Here is a 21,510-nt window from a genome sequence, read left to right on the forward strand (position 1 = left end):
GTGTGTGTGTTTGCAATGTATATGAATGTATGTGCACTCACTCATGTTTGCATATATAGAAGTTAGAGGTTGATGTAGGGTGTTTTCTACTGTCACTCTGCCTTGCTTTTAAATTTTTATTACATCAATTAATTTATTATGTGTGTTTGTACATGTGTGCCACAGCATGCATGTGGAGGGCAGAGGACAACTTGGGGAGTTAGTTCTCTTCTTCTACCATGCATGGGAGTCCCAGGAATCAAATTCAGGTCTTTTTTAACCATAAAATATGAGTTGATGCTAAATATACTGTGTTGTGAATCTTACCTCTTCTCTTGGGAATCTGTGGTATATTCTAGGAGACTATGACCTTTGAGGATATAGTTGTCATCTTTACTTTGGAAGAGTGGGCTTTGCTGGATCCTTCTCAGATGAAACTCTACAGAGATGTAATGGAGGAAACTTTCAGGAATCTGGTCTCTATAGGTAAGGGTAAAATCACTCCTTACTTCTCAGTCTGAGAAAAAGTCTGTCTTGCTCATCAATGCTGCTCAATGATTTGCAGTATAGAAAGGATCAATTTGGAGAATATACCAAGAATGGTCACATATCATTAAACTACTCAGAATCTAGTTTGTTTGTTTTGTTTTTTATGATAGAAATTGTAGTGATTTTTCTGGTTCTGTATTTTTAGAACAAGCACAGGAATGCCAGAATATTGAAGATAACCACAAAATTTCCTGGAGACTAAGCTAATTTCCCCTTCCAAATTAAAGAGAAATTACTCAAGAATATAGGACTAAACCAGTCATGATGGCACCCACCCTTAATCGCAGCACTCCATACACAAAGGCAGGCAGATGTCTAAGAATTGTAGACTAGCCCCCATTTACATAGTAAGTTCCAGGTCAGCCAGAGCTACATGGTGAAATCATGTCTTAAAACACAAGAGACAAGACAAAGTTTAATTCCCAGCACCCACTTGGTGGCTCACAAACCTTTGTAACTCCAGTTCCAGGGAATTCAATGCATTCTTCTAGGACCAGGAAAGAAGATGGTATACAACCATAGAGGAAAGCAACATACCATACACATAAAATAAAAATAAGTCTTTAAAAGTTTTTTTTTTGTTTTGTTTTGTTTTTTGGTTTTTTTTTTGAGACTGGGTTTCTCTGTATAACAGCTTTGGATGTCCTGGAACTTACTTTGTAGACCAGGCTGAACTCGAACTCAGAGATCCGCCAGCCTCTGCCTCCTGAGTTCTGGGATTAAAGGCATGTACCAACCACTGCCTGGCTAAAAGTTTCAAAAATACACTAATATATATGCAAATATTTCAAAATCCAAAATAGTGGTGACCAAAGCATTTTGCATAATGCATTCTCAAGTGCATTTAACTCTGACATAAAGCAGCAGATATGGGGCTTTTTAAGCAGCTCAACTGAGACCTTCAGAGGTAGGACTCAGAGGCTTTCAGTCTGAGGAAACAGGATCAGCTGAGGAGTTTGTGAGGTCTCACTAGCCAGTCGACCTGCCAGTCAGAAGTGGTACAAGGTCCTTCCAGCAGCCAGCTTCAGGCTTGACTTTGAAGAGAAGGCACCAGTGGTTTTGTGTGGTCTGCTGCAAGTGCAGGGAGCTGAACAGAGAGCATGGACAAGCTGGGAAATCATAACATGAATGCAGTGACCTATGATGATGTTCATGTTGACTTCACTTGGGAAGAGTGGACTTTGCTGGATCCTTCCCAGAAGAATCTCTACAAAGATGTGATGCTGCAGACCTATTGGAACCTCACTACTATAGGATACAGTTGGGAAGACCATAATACTGATGAACATTGTCAAAGTTCTAGAAGAAATGGAAGGCATGAAAGAAGCCAAACTGGAGAGAAAACTTCTGTATATATTCAGTGTGGTAAAGCCTTTGCATATGAGAGTCATCTTCACAGGCATGAAAGAACACATACTGGAGAGAAACTCTTTGAATGTAATCAGTGTGGTAAAGCTTATGCTCATCACAGTAGTCTTCAGATGCATAAGAAAACACATACTGGAGAGAAACCCTATGAATGCAATCAATGCGGTAAAGCCTTTGTTCGTCACTGTAGTCTTCAGGTGCATAAAAAAACACATACTGGAGAGAAACCCTATGAATGCAATCAGTGTGGTAAAGCCTTTGCACAGCATGGTCATCTTCAAAGGCATGAAAGAACACATACTGGAGAGAAATTATACAATTGTAATCAGTGTGATAAAGTCTTTTCAAAACACATTAGTCTTCAAATACATAAAAGAAGACATACTGGAGAGAAACCTTATGAATGTAACCAATGTGGTAAAGCCTTTGTTCATCACAATATTCTTCAAAGGCATGAAAGAACACATACCAGAGAGAAACCCCATGAATGTAGTCAATGTGGTAAAGCCTTTGTATCTCAGAGTCATCTTCAAATGCATGAAAGAACACATACTGGAGAGAAACCCTATGAATGTATTCAACGTGGTAAAGCCTTTGTACAACAGAGTCATCTTCAAATCCATGAAAGAACACATACTGGAGAGAAACCGTATGAATGTATTCAATGTGGTAAAGCCTTTGCACAGCGTGGTAATCTTCAAATGCATGAAAGAATACATACTGGAGAAAAAACTATGAATGTAATTAATGTGGTAAAGCATTTGTATCACAGTCATCTTCAAATGCATTAAAGAACACATACTGGAAAGAAACCCTATGAATACAATCAGTGTGGTTAAACCATTACATACACAGCCATCTTCAAATGCATGAAACAACGCATACTAGAGAGAAACCCTATGAATGTATTCAATGTGGTAAAGCCGTTGCATATCACAGTCATCTTCAAATGCATAAAAGAACACATACTGGAGAGAAACCCTATGAATGTAATCAGCGTTGTATGTATCAGTAATCTTTGAAATAATGAGAAAAAGTCATATTGCAGAAAAACACTAAAAATATAGTCAGTGTGATAAAGTTTTGCACTTTACACAAGAGTAAAATTTTTGTGTGCATTGACTCTCTTAAAGCCTTTGCTTATCACAATAGACTTTGAGTACCTGAAAATGATACTGAGGGCTATTTATTATAATGTATTTAGTAAAATCTTTAGCCACCACACTTATAGTCAGTTACATAACAGTGTTTATTCTGTAGAAAAAAATTGACAGTGTCAACAAACTGTTCAAGCATTATGATGTCGGTTTTTATATTGTTTGCACCAGCTATCTCATGGGAAAAAAAAACAAATTTATGAAGCATTATGTGTAGGGTAAAAGAGCCAGCTAAAGAAACACACCCTTCAACTAGAGCTAATGAAACATACTTTGTCCCTGATTCCAAAGCTAGTGAAAGATACACTGTGGCCCTGAAAACAGAGCCATAATTTTAAGAAGAGCCAAGTGAAAGAAACACACTTTGTCCCTGAAACCACAGCCAATGAAACACACTCTAGCTTTGACCAGCTGAGCATAAAACCAACCAATCCATGAGCATGAAATCCAGCCAATCTCTGAGCTTATTCAAGCACAGGGATTGAAATCCAACCAATTCCCACCCCAAAAATCTTCTCCCTAGAAAAACTCTGCCCCTAAGAAACCCCATATAAGCCTTGTTCACGTTCAGTTGGCTGCTGCCCTTTTCCACACTGGCAGAGACAGACTCTCTCCTGGATTCCTCCCTCCCCAGTAAATATCTTGAGTGAGTTTTGAGTGAAGACATCCTTTTGTCCAAGTGGATCAGAATATCCCTAGTGGATTGGAGCAGAGAAGCAATGGACACCTCTTCTAGGAAACTCCCTTAGGTGAGTGGAGCAGAGCAGCAACAGACATCTCTGCTAGGAACCTCTCTTAACAGAGTTGAGCAGAGCCCAGCTGTAAGGGCTGTCTCTCAGAGAGAAGCAGGATTGCTCATCCTGTAGGGATATCATCCCCCACTGGAACACAGCTTCTGGTTTAGCCTGACTTCCTGTCAGGATAGCTTTCTCCTCACAGCTGTAATTATATAGGATACCTTCCATTCACAGCTGAAAGTATAGTCTAACTTCCTACAGACAGGGTACCATTCCTTCCAGAGCTGTAACACTTGCACGGTGAATTTAAACAATAACATAACCCTTTCAGATCTTATACTTGTCTTAAATCGCATGGAATAACTAATTCAGGTGTAAAACTTTATGAATTTGTATTAGTTCCTTTTCTGTTATGATATAATGTCTAGGTCAACTTATAAAAGAGTTTAATTTGGCCCTTAATACCAGAGGGATACAGAATCACCATGAAAGTGGCATGGCAACAACTGTCAGATGTGGCAGCTAAAGCAGGAAGCTAAGAACTCATATCCTTACCTGGCAGCATGAAGCAAAGAGTGGGACCTGGAAATGTGTGGATGTAAATTCTCTAAGCTGGTAGGCCCAGTAACATATTTCCTGCAGCAGGGCAGCATTTCCTAATTCTTTCCAAATGAAACCACCAATTACAAGGATTGGTTTCTCAGACTCCATGCCTACATACTTGCTTTTGGTTACATAAAACAATTCATGATGAAGAAAAACTATGTAATAAGCCATTAGGTGCTTCAATACCTGTATTACAAGAACAAATGCTTACAAGAGAAAAACTTTCATGAATGAAAAATTGTTTTTCTAAAGAGTTACTTTAATTGTAATTATGTGATGTCAGTGTTTGTTTTTGTGGGTGTGGGAATGTGCATGTTGTTCCTGAGAACATTAAACCCTTGGATCTTTTTGTAGCAGGAATTATAGGAAGTTGTCAAAAATCAGACCTTGGTCCTGGTAATGAACATTTCTTAACTGCTCAGCCATGTCTTTAGTGCTGTAAATATTTTAAAAACTATTTATATCATTTTGAAGTGAGGAAATGGGAATAAACTCATACAAGAGAAAAACCCTATTCATGTAAATAATTTGGTAAAGACTCTAGACATCACAGTTGTCTTCAGCTTCAAGAACAAAAATCACATTTCATTTGTTTTTCATTGTAGCCTTGAAGGAAGTAAATTACTTACCATGTTCACTTAAGACATATGGTTGAGATTACTGCATTGTAGTTTCTATTTTGAAACATTTGAGGTAGATATTCAAGTGTGCTCTATGTGTGGCAAATCCATTTAGTGAAGTTTTATTTTGTTTTCTTTATATTCCTTCTGTTGCTTTTGTTCATGTTTTATTGTGCTTTCTCTTAGTGATAGGTATTTTTCTTCTGTAATGTATAGAATGGGATCCCCATCATCTAAGTGGTCCATTCTTTATTTAAATATCAGGCAGTGTGTGATTATACTTTTCAAGTAAGGGTGTCTATGAAAAGGTGGTGGGTTGTCATTCCTGGTTTTGTTTTTCATATTTTCACATATACCCTTGTAATTTTGTTGTTTGTTATTCATCCTGGTTTGGATGTCAGTAATGATTCAGGGATTCATTGCAACTCATAATCCTCATGTGTCTGTTTCCAGAATACAAGTCTAAGATTAGATGATGTACTCCCAATGTGTGCTGTTTTGTCAACACAGTTTTACAATGTTAATGTTAAAATACTTAATAGAAGAAAATATAAGAAACATTAAATGCCTCATTATTGGGGGGGGGGAAGAAGCAGATATGGTGACATGCCTGAAATCTCTGGTGGTTAGTCTGGCAGGGAAGGTGGTGAGTTTATATTATATGAGGACCTCACCTCAAAATTACTAAGGCCTGGAGAGATAGCTTAGCAGTTAAGAGCACCCACATCTCATAGTCCACATCCAGTGCCCTTTTCTGGCCTCCACAAGAACTGAACTTATATGCACATACACATAATTTAAATATGAAAGTAAAATCTTTAAAAATAATAATAAAGTACTCAATGTTTAGAAAATAATTAACTTGATAAAAGTACTAAGAAACTCCATACAAGTACCAGTATCTCAATATTGGTTTTCTTATAGGTTACCTACATTCTTCTTTAAAAAATCCCAAACTGCATAAAACCAGCAATCCTTCTTCTTGATTATGAATTATAAACAAAACTTTTATTTGTGTGTGTTATATGTACATGAATATGTGGGTGTGTATGCCAATGCAAAAGTCAAAGCAAAACATCAGACTCCTCCATCAGTCTCTGTCTTATTTCTTCAAGACAGTGTCACTAAATCAGAAGCTCACCAATTTGCCTAGGTGAGTAGGCTGGTGAGCTCTCAGGATCTGTCTCCACCCCCAACTGCTAGGCTATGCCTAGCTTTTACATGGATGCTGGAGATTTGAACTTAGGTCTTTATGCTTGCAGTGCAAGCACTTTTAACCACCAAGCCATTTCCCTAGCCCCAAACAAAATTTTAGTAATTTGCTTTCTCTTTTCTACAGAAGTGAAGTGGTTGGTGCACAGTCTGGGTAAACATAAAGGTAGTGAATGTGGAAAAATCTTCAGCCAGATTGTAGGCTCAGTTGTGAACAAGAAAACTTTTCCTGGAGTAAAAAAGACATGAGCATGAAGATATGCTTATTGGTGATTCATCCCAAAGTGTACCTATTAGTGTGCATACTGGACACAAACATCATAAATATAAGCTATGTTGCAGAGGTCTCTATAAAGTTAAGGAATGTAGGAAAGCTTTCATTTATCCCAAATGCATTCTGAAGCATGAGAGTACTTCTGGTGAGGAGAACATCTATGAATATAAGCAATGTGAGAAAGCCTTCCAGAATCAGAGCTACATTCAAATACATTTGAAAATTGTCAATGGAAAAAAAAACCATAGTGTGTAAGCAATGTGGTAAATCCTTCATGAACCACAGTTTCCTTCAGTGTCATAAAAAGACTAACACTGGAGGGAAACCATATGTACAAAAGGAGAGTGAGAAAGTCTTGTCTAGTTTGAGTAGAATTCAAAGACATGAGAGAACTCAAACTGAAGAGAAACCTTACAGATGTAAGAAATGTGATAAAACTTTCAGTTATTTGAGTAACTTTCATGACCATGAAAGAACTCACACCCGTGAAAAACCCTATGTATGTAAGCAATGTGGGAAAGCCTTTATTTACTATAATTCCCTTCAAAGACATGAACGATGTCACACTGGTAAAAAACCCTATGTATGTAAAGTTTGTGATAAAACCTTTACCATTCATAGTTCCTTTCACTATCATGAGAGGATTCATAGTGGTGAGAAGCCCTGTGTCTGTGAATAGTGTGGGAAAAGTTTTATTTCCTCCTGCTCCATTCGAATACATGAACGAACTCACACTGGAGAGAAGCCCTATAAATGTGTGGTAAGGTGTGGGAGCCCGTTTTTGGGTTCCTCGTGGCTTTACCCAGCATGTCCCGCATAGAGGATGATTAGGACCATGGGCCTGAGTGCAGGTGTCTGAGATGGTCTGCACTTGGCTGTGCTGGTGGGGGAGGTCTTTTACTTCACCCCCTTGGCGTCTATAAATACTCTGGGGCAGAGACATTCGGGGCCGTTGGAAAAGGTTCCAGGCCCTCTCAAGGCTATCCTTTATTTTCTATCTGTTTATCTCCAGAATATTCTCAGCAATATAAATCCTTCTATCTAATATTTCCTGCTGCTCACACTCAAGAAAACTCTGGGGAGCTGTGGGGTTGGTGGGTAAATGCCCCACAGAATGGCGCCATGAACAGGGACTAAAGAAAAAAGGAAAAAGGGACTAAAGACAAAAAAGGGGGGACTAAGACAAATGAACAGGGACTAAAGACAAAGTAATAGGGACTAAAGATAAAGGAAAATAATAGTTTTATTACAGAGTTTTTGGCAAAAGTGTGGGTCAGACCTGCCAGTAGAAAGGCATGCCAGTGTTATGGAAAATATATATTTTATATATTTATTGAGGGGCAGGGGTTTTATCCTTGAGAGAAAAGGAAAGCGGACTGGAAGGATGTCCAATGCTGCAGCGCAATTCTCTTCTGTCAAAATTTTCTATCTTCTATCCCTTTCTCAATTTCTATCCGTGAAAAATATAAGGCATAGTGTAGGAAAAACTTAGAAGTGTAAGATCGTGTAGGAATAAATAAGTAAGACAACTAGACAGAAAAACTTCAATTTTCTAACTTTGGAGGCTATGAATACAAACTCGGGGAAAAAAATCTTTCTTTGGGCTTTACGGGTAGTAAAAAAGCTCTTCTTTGAGCTTATGGGGAAGAAAAAGTTTCCTATGGAAGCTTTTGACCTGGGGACAGCTGAAATGCTAAGTCCAAGCAGCAGGAGAAACTGTTTTCTCCCTGAGGCAAAAATGGGGGTGTAAAAAGCCAAAAAGTTTAAAGTTCAGAAGTTTTGGGAAAAGTTGGTCTTTCTCTCTTGGGGAAAAAAATCTTTCTCTTAAACTAAAAGCTTTTCTTGAAAAATTTGGGGGGAAAATCTCTCTAAAAAGCCTTAATCTTTCTCAAACTAAAAGCTCTCTTAAACTTAAAAACTAAAGCCTTTAACTTTCTCTCTCAGAAGGACAAAAATTACAATCACCTGAAGATAATAGTATGGGGACCACCTGTGATTAACTCTAAGGGAGAACAACAAACCTCTTAAGACAGCAAAACCTAAGTTCTCTTTCAAGCTTTAAAAATCCTCCCTGCAATGCAGGAGGCAGGGACAAGTTCCTAAAAACCTCTTCTAAGCTCTGTCTCTTCAAGCTAGTAAAAGACAGTGGGTCAGAGTACCCTGAGGGAAACGCTTGGGAGAGTGTGGGTAAAGAGCTATAAAGAGCCCAAAAGGGCAGGAAACTTTACCTGAGAAAAGCAAAAAAGCCAAGCTTTTCAGTTACAGCCGAGCTGAGGCATCAAGGGTTTTGTTTCTGAGTGAGCATTTCAGAATGACAAGGTGCTCCTAATCATCCTAATGCAAAGATCCCCTGAAGCAATGCAAACTGTTAGCATTGTATCCTCACTTCTGAGCAAAAACCCAGAGGTGACTCTGAGTTGGAGTGCATTTTGGGGATACTAGGGTTCCTGCAGTTGTAAACTTCCTGGAGCACAGAGCTGAGGCAGGAAGGTGCAGGACCCAGGGGAAGATTGCTAATGAACAAACAAAGCTAAAGCCGGTGGGAACAGCATAGTTGTCTGCTTTCCTACAAGTCCCGGGTTTATAGGTCCACAGCTGCAAAAAATCTGAGAAAAAGCTTTCCTATCAGAGTAAGGACCTTTCTGGGAAAACAGTAAAGCTGAACTGTGTCTGAAGCAGTTGTGCTGCTGAGTCAGAACACTGTCTGGGGAAAGACCCCAGCCAGGGCAGAACAGAACTATCCAGGAGTAAAGCTTTCTTTTCTGTCAGAGAAAGCATCTCTTTTTTTTTTTTTTTTTTTGGTTTTTCGAGACAGGGTTTCTCTGTGTAGCTTTGCGCCTTTCCTGGGACTCACTTGGTAGCCCAGGCTGGCCTCGAACTCACAGAGATCCGCCTGGCTCTGCCTCCCGAGTGCTGGGATTAAAGGCGTGCGCCACCACCGCCCGGCTAGAAAGCATCTCTTTGAGAAAAGCTTTGTTTCAACTGACTCCTGTGAGATGAGGTGATTGCCTCTGGCATAAGCTCTGTCCTTTAGCACACAAACAAGCAAATGCAACCCACTGGGGGACTGGGCCAGGTGAAGGCCTGAGGGAAAAACACCTATCCTAATGCAAACTTAGATATGGCAAAAACCTCCCTTGCTAAGCTTGATTTATGAACACAAACTCCACAGACCCCGAAAATAGAAACAGACAAAAAGCCCCTACCTTTCAATAGCAGGGAAAGCTGCCACTGTAGTGTTAGAAATGTTTCTGGGGTAGAGGGGATAAATTGAGACCAAACTGGGAACTGTCTGGGAGAAAGACTCTGAAGAAACAGAAGGGACGTAATTCTCCCCAGAAAAATATATGACCTGAAAAAGCTGCTAGAATTTAAGGCAGATTCGGGGGGAGGAAAAAAAAAGCCCCTACCTCCAAAGGCAGCTAGCAGAGGTACAGAGCTGCAGACAGACACCTGAAGCTCTGCATGGGGGCGGGGGGGGGGGGGGGGGGGGGGGGGGGGGGGACAGGACATGACAATCAAAATGAGAAATAAAATCAGTGGGAGAAAATCTCTGAAGGAGCTATGGAAAAGCTCTGTTGTAAATATTTATTTTTCACTGACTGGCTAAGGCGAGCACAAGCCCCAAGGAAAGTTGCTATCAGAAACTGCCCACCTCAATGTGCGCTAAAGAGGCAGGTGCAGTTCTGATCTGGGGCCAGTGTCTGATGAAGGAGAGACACCTGTTAAAGCCAGCTGAGGAGAGAATAGACCTCCCAATGTCCCATAGTTGAAAATGTAAAATGCTTGTTCAAATCTTCCATTGCAAAAGCAAAAAATTTTGTTCAAACCTCCCGGGCAACAATTTGTAAGCAAGTCTGGAAATTAAATAAATAAATAAATAAATAAATAAATAAATAAATAAATAAATAAATAAATAAATAAATAAATAAATAACTTAGAAGTTAACTCTCAGACCCAAAAAGAGCTATGGGAAATGAAGTCCAAAAGCTAACTTGCCATAAAGGGACTGATAGAAGGGAAATGCATTCTGGGAAAGGTAGTTTTTCCCCTAAAGATGGCGACATTGCCCTGAAACACTTTTGTCAGCTCGAAAATACATTCATGATAAACTTAAAATACAGCTTTTAAAAGAATAAGGAGGAAAATTGTCTAAGAGTTTAAGTGTCAGTTCCAATGAAAATTTGAAAGGATACAGAACTAGGTGCTTCGCTGTTTGGGATGCCGTTGGTAAAATGCCTTATTTACCCTAATAGCTGTGCAAAGTTTTTACGGTAGTTGGATGACAAAAAGCTACCTATCAGAGCAAATAAGCCACTTTAAAATCCTCAAAACAAGAGAAAGCAGTTTATACACTGAACGTTGTCTTAGATATGAAGAAACTTATGTTGAAATTAAAGTTCTTTGCCTTTTGAACAAACTGCCTGCAATGAGTAATTCCTTTGCAAATCTAATAAGGAGAGAGGGAAACAGGCATTCAAAAAAGAAATGACTGCTTTATAGACTTGAACAAACTTCAGAAAATCTAGCTGTCTTACAAAAGAGTTGCTTCACCTGAAAGTTCCTTATAAAAAATCAATGCTAAATATTACAGCTGCTAATAACATCAGGAGTTAAAGCTAATGAAATGAAAATACTAAATTCTGAAAATGCTTTTTCTCAAAGTAAGCTAATGAAGGATACGTTTCATGAAAGAACATCTATGTTCTTTACTCCTTTGAATAGTAACTGTTTTGGTGAAAATATTGGAACTAACAACAATCAAGTCATATTGTTTCAAGAAATTCAAGACTCTATTCATAAAAGAAAGCTGTCATGCTTTGTGGGCCATATTAGAGCTCAGTCAATCTTCCTGGTCCTTTAGCTGAGGGTAATGCAATGGCTGAGCATTATCCCAAGTGGAAATGGCTCAACAGTCACATGCTCTTCATCAAAATAGCAAAAATTTAAGAAAGCAATTCAATCTTGCCAAAGAAGCAGCTCATCAAATAGTTAAACGATGTGGGGTATGTCCAAAATATTTTCCTGTCCCTCACTTATGGATAAGCCCTCGAGGTCTTCATCCCAATCATCTATGGCAAATGGATGTTACGCATAATGCAGAATTTGGCAAATTAAGATATGTACATGTGACCATCGACACTTATTCAGGATTTTTAATGGCTAGTGCACAACCTGGGGAAGCTACAAAACGTTATGCACTGCTTGAAGTGTTTTTTGTATATGGATATACCAAAAATTATTAAAACCGATAATGGTTCTGGATATAGTAGTAAGGCATTTCAACAATTTTGTACCCAATGGGAAATCGTACATAAAACAGGTATTCCTTATAATCCTCAGGGACAAGGTATTGTAGAAAGGGCTCACAGCAGTCTTAAAATACAACTTCAAAAAATAAAAATAAAAAAGGAAGAAATTTACCCTCAATCACTGCATTAAATCATGCTCTTTTTTGTTCTGAACTTTTTGAATATGGATGTCTATGAACAGTCTGCCGCAGATAGATTTTGGCACAGTGCCACCCAAGCGACTTTTGCTCAAGTGAAATGGAAAGATCCCTGCTCGGGATTATGGAAGGGTCCTGATCCTGTGTTAATATGGGGTTGAGGACATGTTTGTGTTTTTTCACAAGAGGAGAATGAAGCTCAGTGGTTACTGGAGCGTTTGGTAAGGAGCGCGGAACTAAGGAAGGTCAGCTCCAATGACGTTCCTATAAAGGAACCAGAATGAAAGTGGCTCAATTAGTGTTTCTGAGGTTTTGTCACTGGTTAATGCAAACAGTGAGGAAATAGGGTTCAGAGCTGTGCTGCTTTTGGCTTCACTAGCTCCTTTAGAAAAATACTTTATATCACCTAATAGCTGTGCAGTACTCTGCAAAGAGTTTTACAGTAGCTAAATATGGTAATTTCACCCTCAGCATGAAGTGAAGTTTTTCAGTAGAGCAAACCAAGAGTACTGCTGTAATAGAAACGTTTGTCTGAATTGAAGCACTTAGGGGAGCTATTATGAATTTGGGTGAAGGGACAGCCTCTAGTTAAAAACCATTTGCCGCTGACAGTGCATCTCTGCTGGTTCTGGAAAGGCTGAGAGAACTGGCAACTTTGGAGTGTGACTTCATCCTGGGAATGTTACAGTCCCCTAGCAACAAGTACCCCAACTCTATAATGACAACACTCACTAAATCCCAGTGTTGTATAGCAAAGCTGACTATAAACTCTGAACTTTAGAAACAATGTACGTTCTTCCTGTCTAGTTAAGAGAAACTTTCTAATAGAGATAGTGATAATAATTAAGAGTAAGAAGTAGAAAAAGATGAAAATAAGATATGTGAGTTTGTAGGAATTCTGTCTTGTTAGATCTGTTAAGAAATCTTTAGGTGTTTGTGAAGTTAAATATATGCTAATGGTAGCCCTATATAAGTTTGTAAAATAGATATATAGATCCTTTAAGAATATAAGCTTGCAAGAAGTATCTAAGGTAGTCTTAAGACATGTAGTAATAAGCTTGTAAGATGCTAGTTGTAAATGTAAGTTTAAATAAGAAATAAGAAGATGGAATGAATATAAGAAGTAATAAGAAATATATTTGATGCTGGGTGGTGGTGGTACATGCCTTTAATCCCAGCAATCGGGAGGCAGAGCCAGGCGGATCTCTGTGAGTGTGAGGCCAGACTGGTCTACAAAGCAAGTTCCAGGAAAGGCACAAAGCTACACAGAGAAACCCTGTCTCGAAAAACGAAAAACCAAAAAATATATATATATATTTTTTTTTTGGTTTTTCGTATATATATATTTGCTAAAGTAGTTCTATAGTTTCCTTAAAGAGTATAAATAAGTAGCTGTTAATATGTTATATGTGAGTTTGTAAAAATGTGTAAATGTTGAGTGTGAGTTTATGCTTAAGCACATGTTATATGTGAGTTTGTGAAAGTGTAAATATTGAGTGTGAATCTATGCTTAATGAATATGGTGAAAGAACCTGAGACACAGAAGGTAGTGTCCTAGTAGACTGCAAAGTAGGCAGTCTGAATGGTTTCAAAAGCCCCAGAAGCCGCTAAGAAGCTAAGAATGGCGGATGCCAGAACCAGCACAACAAGGCATCTGCAGCTGAGATCTGTGGAAAATCAATGCAACACAGAAAAACCTGAGGTAACATCAAAAACGGTGTGGTTTACAATACTACTGTACCTAAAAAGGTCTCTGTCTGTGAGAACAAAAGTTGCAGAGACGCTTGTTTGAACTAAAATTGTTAACTGCAAAAAGTTTTGGTTGTAAAACGTCTCTTCATATTTTGAAGTGAAAGCCTGATACCAGAATTTATTTCTTGTTTGAACTTTTTGAACTTAAAATTAGAAAACTACAAAAAGATTTTTGTTATGGATTTCTTCATATTTGGAAGGCTCGTACCAGAATTTATCATTTGAATTTTGGGACTTAAGAAATGAAATGAACAATAGAGATTTCATTGCAATGGGACAATTTTGAGTTTACTTATAGTAATGACCTAGGAACTGTTTTCTGGAATTGGGTTAAAAATGGAACTGTTTAAATGAAGAAATTTATTGTTTCTACCTTGACTCAAGATGCAGTTTTGTGTATGCATATATGCTGGTGATTCATGTATTCTGTGTTAAAAATGCAATTGTTTTGTGGAACTGTTTCTGTAAAAATGGAATTACTTATGGAACTGGTTTTGTGTTACAAATGGTAATGTTTAAAAGGAAAAGTTTGAGTTTTATAACTAGGCTTGAGATTTTGCTTAAAAAATTATAAAGAAAAGGGAGAGTTAATATTCCTTAGTCTAATTTCAAAAATTGTTTGAGTGGATTAATGTCATGTCATGTTAGTAAGAAATGCAAATGGGGTATACTAAGAGACTATGTTTAAAGTGTAAAGAGTTTTATTAAGAAACTGCTTTTGGATGTTTTGCTAAAAGTTTACAAAGTGTTAATGGTTAATTGAGAACACTGCATTTTCAATGTGGGTTTATAGGAATTGTATAAGTTTGGGTTCCTCTAACTAGGTTTGAGATTTTGTTTAAAAAATTATAAAGAAAAGGAGGAGTTATGAGGTTGAATTATGTTTGCAGAAATTATATTTACCCTATTGATATTAATGCACCCTGGTTTTGGGGAGTTAAGGAAATGTTTAAGTTTGATGTGAATACATCGAAGTTTTTCCTATGTTCTGTTAGCAAGAAAATTCAAATGATTAAGAGTTAAAGTTGTAAGATGGAGAAAATTGTTAACTATATATAGCACCATATATGCTAATTCAAATGGTTCTGTTAAGAATTTGCTTTGTGTTGTAAGATTGGGAGAATTGTGACTATGTGTAGCAATATTTATGTTAACCTGTTAATGGTAATGATGAAGCTAAGGGATTCTTTAAGTTTGTAGTTGCCTTAAGAGTTTTTGGTTTAGAAAGGGCTTGATGCAGCTAAAGACTGCTGTAGTCACCTTGGACCTAATTCAAAAGAGAAATGCCATCTTTATCATCCTCTACTCCCATACTGGGAGGTGTAATAGCTATGAAGATTGCTGTAAGCCATTAATAGTTATTTTTTATATATTAAGAAAGGGGGACCTGTGGGAGCCCGTTTTCAGGTTCCTCGTGGCTTTACCCAGTATGTCCGCATAGAGGATGATTAGGCCCACAGGCCTGAGTGCAGGTGTCTGAGATGGTCTGCACTTGGCTGTGCTGGGGGTGGGTCTTTTACTTCACCCCCTTGGCATCTATAAATACTCTGGAGCAGAGACAATCAGGGCCGTTGGAAAAGTTTCCAGGCCCTCTTGAGGATATCATTTATTTTCTATCTGTTTATCTCCACAATATTCTCAGCAATAAATCCTTCTATCTAATATTTCCTGCTGCTCACACTCAAGAAAACTCTGGGGAGCTGTGGGGTTGGTGGGTAAACGCCCCACAGTAAGGTTTTTAGTGTTAACAGTTCTCTTCATCGCCATGCAAGAGTTAACAGTGGAGCAAAACCCTATGTATGCAAGCAGTGTGGAAAAGCCTTTACTGCTCACAGTTCCCTTCAACGCCATGAAAGAATTCACAGTGGAGAGAAACCTTACATGTGTAAATGATGTGGAAAAGCCTTTTCTTCTTTAAGTCATTGTCAAAGACATGAACAAATCCACTCTGGTAAGAAACCTTATGTATGTAAGCAATGTAAGCAATGTAAGCAATGTATAAATGTTTTCTGTAAGTTTTTTTTTCATATTAGATTTCCTTAAGTATGTAAGCAATGTACATGTAGTTCCCTTAAAACAAAACATGAAAAGATACATTGGAGAAAATTCCTAAGAATAGATTCTTTGAAGACTTCCTTATCACATAACATTTTTAGTAAACACAATAATGCGTAGCAAAGAGAATATCACTGTAAAGTTTGCAGACATGCTTCTAATCATCTTGCTTGAATTCACAAACATAATAGAAAATGATCTGGTAAGAAACTTGATGGGATGTGCAAAAGTCTTCAGTTTGACCATATTGAAGAATCCACTCAGGATTAAAACTTATCAAAGTAAATAAATAAATAACAAAAGTTATGGATTGTAACAAACTATATCAAATTTATAAAAGTCCCTCATTTAGTCAAGTCCTATAAAAATGTCTTATGAAAGAAAGGCTGATATAAAGTAACTTATATAGAATGTTCCAGAAATTATAACACCTAAAAAAAGATATAAAAATTATGAGCATATTATGATTATTAGTCATTCAATATTAAAGTAGATTTATGGAATATTTATTGCTTTTTTAAATGCAGGGGGGTTTTTTTGTCTTTACCTATGTGTATAACTGACTGTGTCTGCATATGAGCTTATGAATGCCAGTGGCCCTGAGGCCAGAAGAAAGCATCTGATTCCCTGGAATTGGTGTTATAAGCTGTTATAAGCCACTTAATGTGGGTTTTGGGAACTGAATTCAGATCCTTTGTAAGAGCAGTATGTTCTCTTAAACACTGAGCCATCTCTTCATCCCCTGAACATTTTGTTTCTAATGGCAACTCTTTAGTTGTTTTTTTTTTTAATATAGAGTCTCTCTAGGTAGCCCTGGTTGTCCTGGAACTCATTATCTAGACCAAGCTGGTCTTGAACTCATAGAGATCCACTTATCTCCACCTCCTTATAGCTAGGATTAAAGGTGTGTGACATCACACCCAGCAAATGGTCATTGTTAAGAATAATTGTTGAAATAACTCTCCAAGGTTTGTTTAAGTGAAGGGGCTTCAGTTTGAAAATACTGACTTTTAAAGAAAGATTTATTTATTTTTATTTTATGTGTATTGGTGATTTTGCCTGCATGTATGTCTGTGCAATGTGTATGCAGTGCCCTTGAAGGCTAGAAGAGGGCATCACATCTCCTGAAACTGGAGTTACAGTGAGCTGCAATGTGGGTGCTGAAAATTAAACCCAGGTCTTCTTGAAGAGCAGTCAGTGCTTTTAGCTGCTGAGCCATTTCTCCAACCCTAGTAACATTTTTAATGTAGTCATGTTTTCATTTCATATACAACCATATTTAATTTGTATGTAACTCAAAATATATGTCTAATATATAAGGCTTATTTTTCTTTATTTTTAAAGTAACAGGTAGCCAGACATGGTCCACACAGCTCTAATTTCAGCACTTGGGAAGCTGAGGCAAGAGTATTGCCAAGAGTTCAATGAGTTCAATTGCCATGAACCTTGGCTATGTAATGAGTTCTAAGCTAGTCATAAAAAGGAAAATAAATACAATAATTTTCATTGATAAACCATTGAAAAATGAATTTTTGTTGATTGTTGGAAACTTTCTACTGTCTTTAAGCAATAGTGGTCTCATTTTCCCCCCTCTCATCTTTATATTCTTTGTAATGGTTAATTTTCTTGTTTTGGTGACTATCTGAGAAACAAAAGGAGGAAATGATTTATTTGGGTTCATCATGGTATTGTGAAGCAAAGAGTTCACATTATAGTGGTCACAAAGGTCTTTAACAGGTCATACAGGAAGAGTTCAGTACATGATGATAGAGCCCCAGGATAACCTGCCCAACCCACTCATTAGGTCGGAGTTGTCTTGACCCAGTCATTCTTTACAGATGACAAAACAAACATACCCAGATGTATGATTTACTAATGTCCTGAATATCTCACAATTCAGTCAAGCTGATAAATTATAGATTAACCTTCACATATAAAATGGTACTTGAGTGGGGATTTTGTACTTTTTACTTCTGATGTTTTCTGTAAGTTTTTTTTTCATATTAGATTTCCTTAACTGTTTTAAACAGTGTGTTTGTCATTTATCAAATGTTGTCTTCATTTGAGAGAAAATTCTTGCAAATATCTCACAGTAATAATGTTAGATAAAGCTTATATTATTGGCTTTAAGTTTTTCCTTTTATATTGAGCCATTGTTATTGTGTGCTTACAAATAATGGTAAGGGTTTTTTTTCACCTTGTATTAATTTCACTTTTCACTTATTTTTCTTTCGCTCATTCTTCCAAAAGATACATCATGCTGGTGTAAGTGACTTCTTGCCAGAGAACACAAGAATCTTGCTTGTTGTGAAATAATATGTAATGAATTGTGCATCTGTCCACAACCCATAACTGACAACATGTTTCAACATTAAGATCCTTCTTGATTTAATTTTTTGCAGGATTGGTATTCAGTTTAGAGGACTGAGTGGCTATTAAGCATATGAGACACCCCCCTCCAGTTGATAAGCTGATATGAATGCAAGTCTCTCTTGGGTAATCAGAATAGTTTTTAAGAGACTGAAATAATGGGGTGAAGAAAAAAAGAACTAGGTCCATTATTGAGAATAAGGAAATATTGTTTTACAGATTTTAGAAATATACTTACAGAATGTCTTTTTTTGTGTTGATCCACCCTAGTCACTGAGGAATATTACTTTTTCATAAAATCTGGCCTTCCTATGAATATAAGGCCAACCTCTGGACTTATAACATTGTTTAAACACTTAAGTATTTCCTATAGTGTACATTGGATCCTGTCCTTCAATAAAAGAGATATATTTCAATTTTGGTGGAATTTTGTTTCAATAAAGCCAAAACGAAATGAAAATATCCTAAGTTGAAAATTCACTTATTACACCTAACCTCCTGAATTTCAAATGTGAGCCAAGGCTACTTTGACCATGTACAGATCACCTCTATTAGTCTATGATTGAGCTAAAACAAACCAACACAATGTCAACTTTATAATATGTTGAAAAATTCAGTAATTCAGTGGATATTCTGTACAATGTGGTATGTTATTGTGCCAGATAGCAAGCAGACTGTCCTGTCCCTGGATGCTATTGGCTAGCATCATGAGAAAGTAAGTATACTGCATATCACTTCTTCAGATATAGATGGTCCTTTGAAAATACAAGGTATTTCCTATCCAGTATATTTGTTCCATAGCATTTTAACAAGAAAAACTCACAAAAAATAGACTACCAGGAATCCATGATTATCCTTGTCTCAGTTAAGAATATTAATACACTTCTTAGTATGCTTGTAATACTCCTTAAATTTCCTTGTAGGTTTAGCCAGAGAAATAGAAAAGAAGCCTAGGTAGAGACAGCATCTGTTATAGTGATTTATTTGAAGTAAGAGTGTCAGGACCTGTTGAACAGCACCTGAATAGAGGAGTGAGGATTAAGAAGAGACAGAGACATAAGATAGATTTGGGAGGACTGTCAGTGAATACTGATGTCTCGAGTTTATTCTGCCCAGTGCTTATATACAGCTCAGAAATTAGGCAAAGGAGCATCAGCAAAGAATGCTACATTGTTACAGACCTTTTTATCTGAAAATACCTGAGATTTAAGAAACATTCGAATCACTTCCCTGTTCTCAGGGAGGTAACATGTGTGCTGTTTTTCTTGGCAAAACATCCAGCAAAGCTGAGCAAAACAAGTATGCACTTTTGACCCATCAGACCAAGATGAAGTCACTAAAGCTCCCACATAAGAGGACAGAGTGGAGGGAGAAATTTTAGAGGCATCAAGATTAACATGAAAGGGCTAGAGAGATGGTTAAGTGGATACAAGCACTTGTTCTTGCAGAGGATTGAAGATCAGTTCCCAGCACCCACATGGTGGCTCATCATCATTCATAATTCCAGTTCCAGGAGATCTTGATGACTTCTGATCTTGAGCATCAGACACATACCTGATACATTGTACCTGGAGTTTAGTGCTGGGGATGTCTTTCTGTATGCTGTGAATGTGTTGCTCTGACTGATAGATAAATAAAACACTGATTGGCCAGTAGCCAGGCAGGAAGTATAATATAGGTGGGATAAGGAGAGAGGAGAATTCTGGGAAGTGGAAGGCTGAGTCAGGAGATGCTGCCAGCCACCGCTGCCATGAGAAGTAAGATGTAAAGTACTGGTAAGTCACAAGCCATGTGGCAACTTATAGATTACTAGAAATGGGTTAATTTAGGATATAAGAACTAGATAGCAAGAAGCCTGCCACGGCCATACAGTTTATAAATAATATAAGTCTCTGTGTGTTTACTTGGGTCTGAGTGGCTGTGGGCCCTGGCAGGACTGGAGAAATCTCCAGCTACAGTACATATGCACACATGCAGCCAAGGCACTCACACAAAGAAATCCATTTTAAGATTAACTTAATAGAAAGCAATGACTAGACTGGAAATCTTCCTGACTGCTAACTGTAATAAAACAGTCTATGTACAAAGTGGATATGTAAAGTCTTCAACTCAGTCTCTTGGAACTTAGACCTAGGTCTTACTCTGGCACATTTCCAACCTCATTTGGTTTTCTACTTGAATAAACTGTCTCCTTTATTATCTAGGGGTCTCTGCCCAAATCACTGCTTGGAGACAGGAACCTAAAAATTACAGTGGGTGCCTTCCAAACTCAGAATTGCACCCTTAACAGCTGGTGAACAGCCAGCTAGAAGGTAAAGACAGAACACCTTCAGATTTCTTCCTTAGGAGGCTTGCTGGCATACACTTTACTAACACCTACCAGCTTCAAACAATGGTTATCTTGTTTGCATCTAGTCTTACTCAGTGTGGAAAGGGGTTTGAAGTTCAGGATCCAGGGTTCAGTAGTTAAGAGCACTGATTGCTCTTGCAGAGGACCCTGGTTCAACTCCCAGCACCCACATGGCAGCTAACAACTGCCTTTAACTTCAAGATCTGACACCTTCACATAGACATACATGCAGGCAAAACACCAATACAAATAAAATAAAAATAAATATTTTTTAAAGTTCAGGACTCATCTCAGTGAGATGCAAGCAGCAACACATCAATGTGGAAAGGGAAGCCAAATCAAATGCTGTCTGAAAGCTAAATACTTGAACTCATCTCCAGGAAGTGATGCATGTCAGTCTTGAACAATGGGTTCTTCCACACCTTAGAACCACTACTCAACTTGGCTCCCCACTCTTCTGCTATTCTTTATTTTTCTATGCGCTTACTGCTCTTAAATTCTCCTTGTCTGTTTACTGTAGGCAAGACATTCTCTTGAGCATAATGCCCAAAAAACAACCCTCCACCCATTTGAACTTTTAACATGAATGGTGATATAAAAGAAACACTGAACTAGTATCACAATGGATAAAATAAACAGGTGGGCAAAATGGTGTATACATTTAATTTCAGCAGTTAGGAGACAGGCAGATGGATTTCTGTGAGTTTGATGCAGGCCTACTCTATACAGTCCCTGGCTACATAGTAAGAGAAGAAGAGAACAAAGATGCTATCTGGACATTCAATTCCCCTCCTTTAGTTCCTGGATGCTGGAAGAGGTCCTGGCCTCAAATGGTAGGGAAAAGCCCACCAAAGTCCTTGTCTTGGAGAGGAAGAAGAATCAGGGAGTTATCCATCTTAAATGTTTAAGTGAAAAGTATATTAATCTACCTAGACCTCTTTCCATTGTTTGTCTGCCTACCAAGATGTCCAACTCCTAGCTTCTCATTGAATCCATCACTCTCAGTGTCATCATTGAAAGCCAGAGGGCAAA

At 37.8% G+C, this 21,510-nt stretch overlaps 2 protein-coding genes across 5 annotated transcripts in view; both read left to right on the top strand.

Annotated features, from left to right (window-relative positions):
• Positions 1 to 18,590, top strand: part of LOC128115683 (zinc finger protein 120-like) — a 43,533-nt gene extending 24,943 nt beyond the window's left edge. The window contains exons 3-4 of one of the 4 annotated variants that reach the window (XR_008220272.1): positions 339 to 465; positions 18,009 to 18,590. Coding sequence is in view for 3 of the 4 variants with exons in the window: in XM_052746661.1 (XP_052602621.1) it covers positions 1,629 to 2,687 (1,059 nt within the window). In the remaining variant the exon portion in view is untranslated. Of the gene's footprint in view, positions 1 to 338; positions 466 to 673; positions 6,728 to 18,008 lie in introns of those variants that run through there. The other 3 variants (XM_052746663.1, XM_052746661.1, XM_052746662.1) reach the window with 3 other exon arrangements.
• Positions 353 to 21,510, top strand: part of LOC128115682 (zinc finger protein 136-like) — a 58,303-nt gene continuing 37,145 nt past the window's right edge. Inside the window, exon 1 of the mRNA XM_052746658.1 lies at positions 353 to 465. The gene's annotated coding sequence lies outside the window, so the exon portion shown is untranslated. The remainder of the gene's footprint in view (positions 466 to 21,510) is intronic.

Source organism: Peromyscus californicus, unplaced genomic scaffold (assembly GCF_007827085.1).
Source record: "Peromyscus californicus insignis strain IS unplaced genomic scaffold, ASM782708v3 Scaffold_1__1_contigs__length_55948999, whole genome shotgun sequence".
Classification (NCBI taxonomy): domain Eukaryota; kingdom Metazoa; phylum Chordata; class Mammalia; order Rodentia; family Cricetidae; genus Peromyscus; species Peromyscus californicus.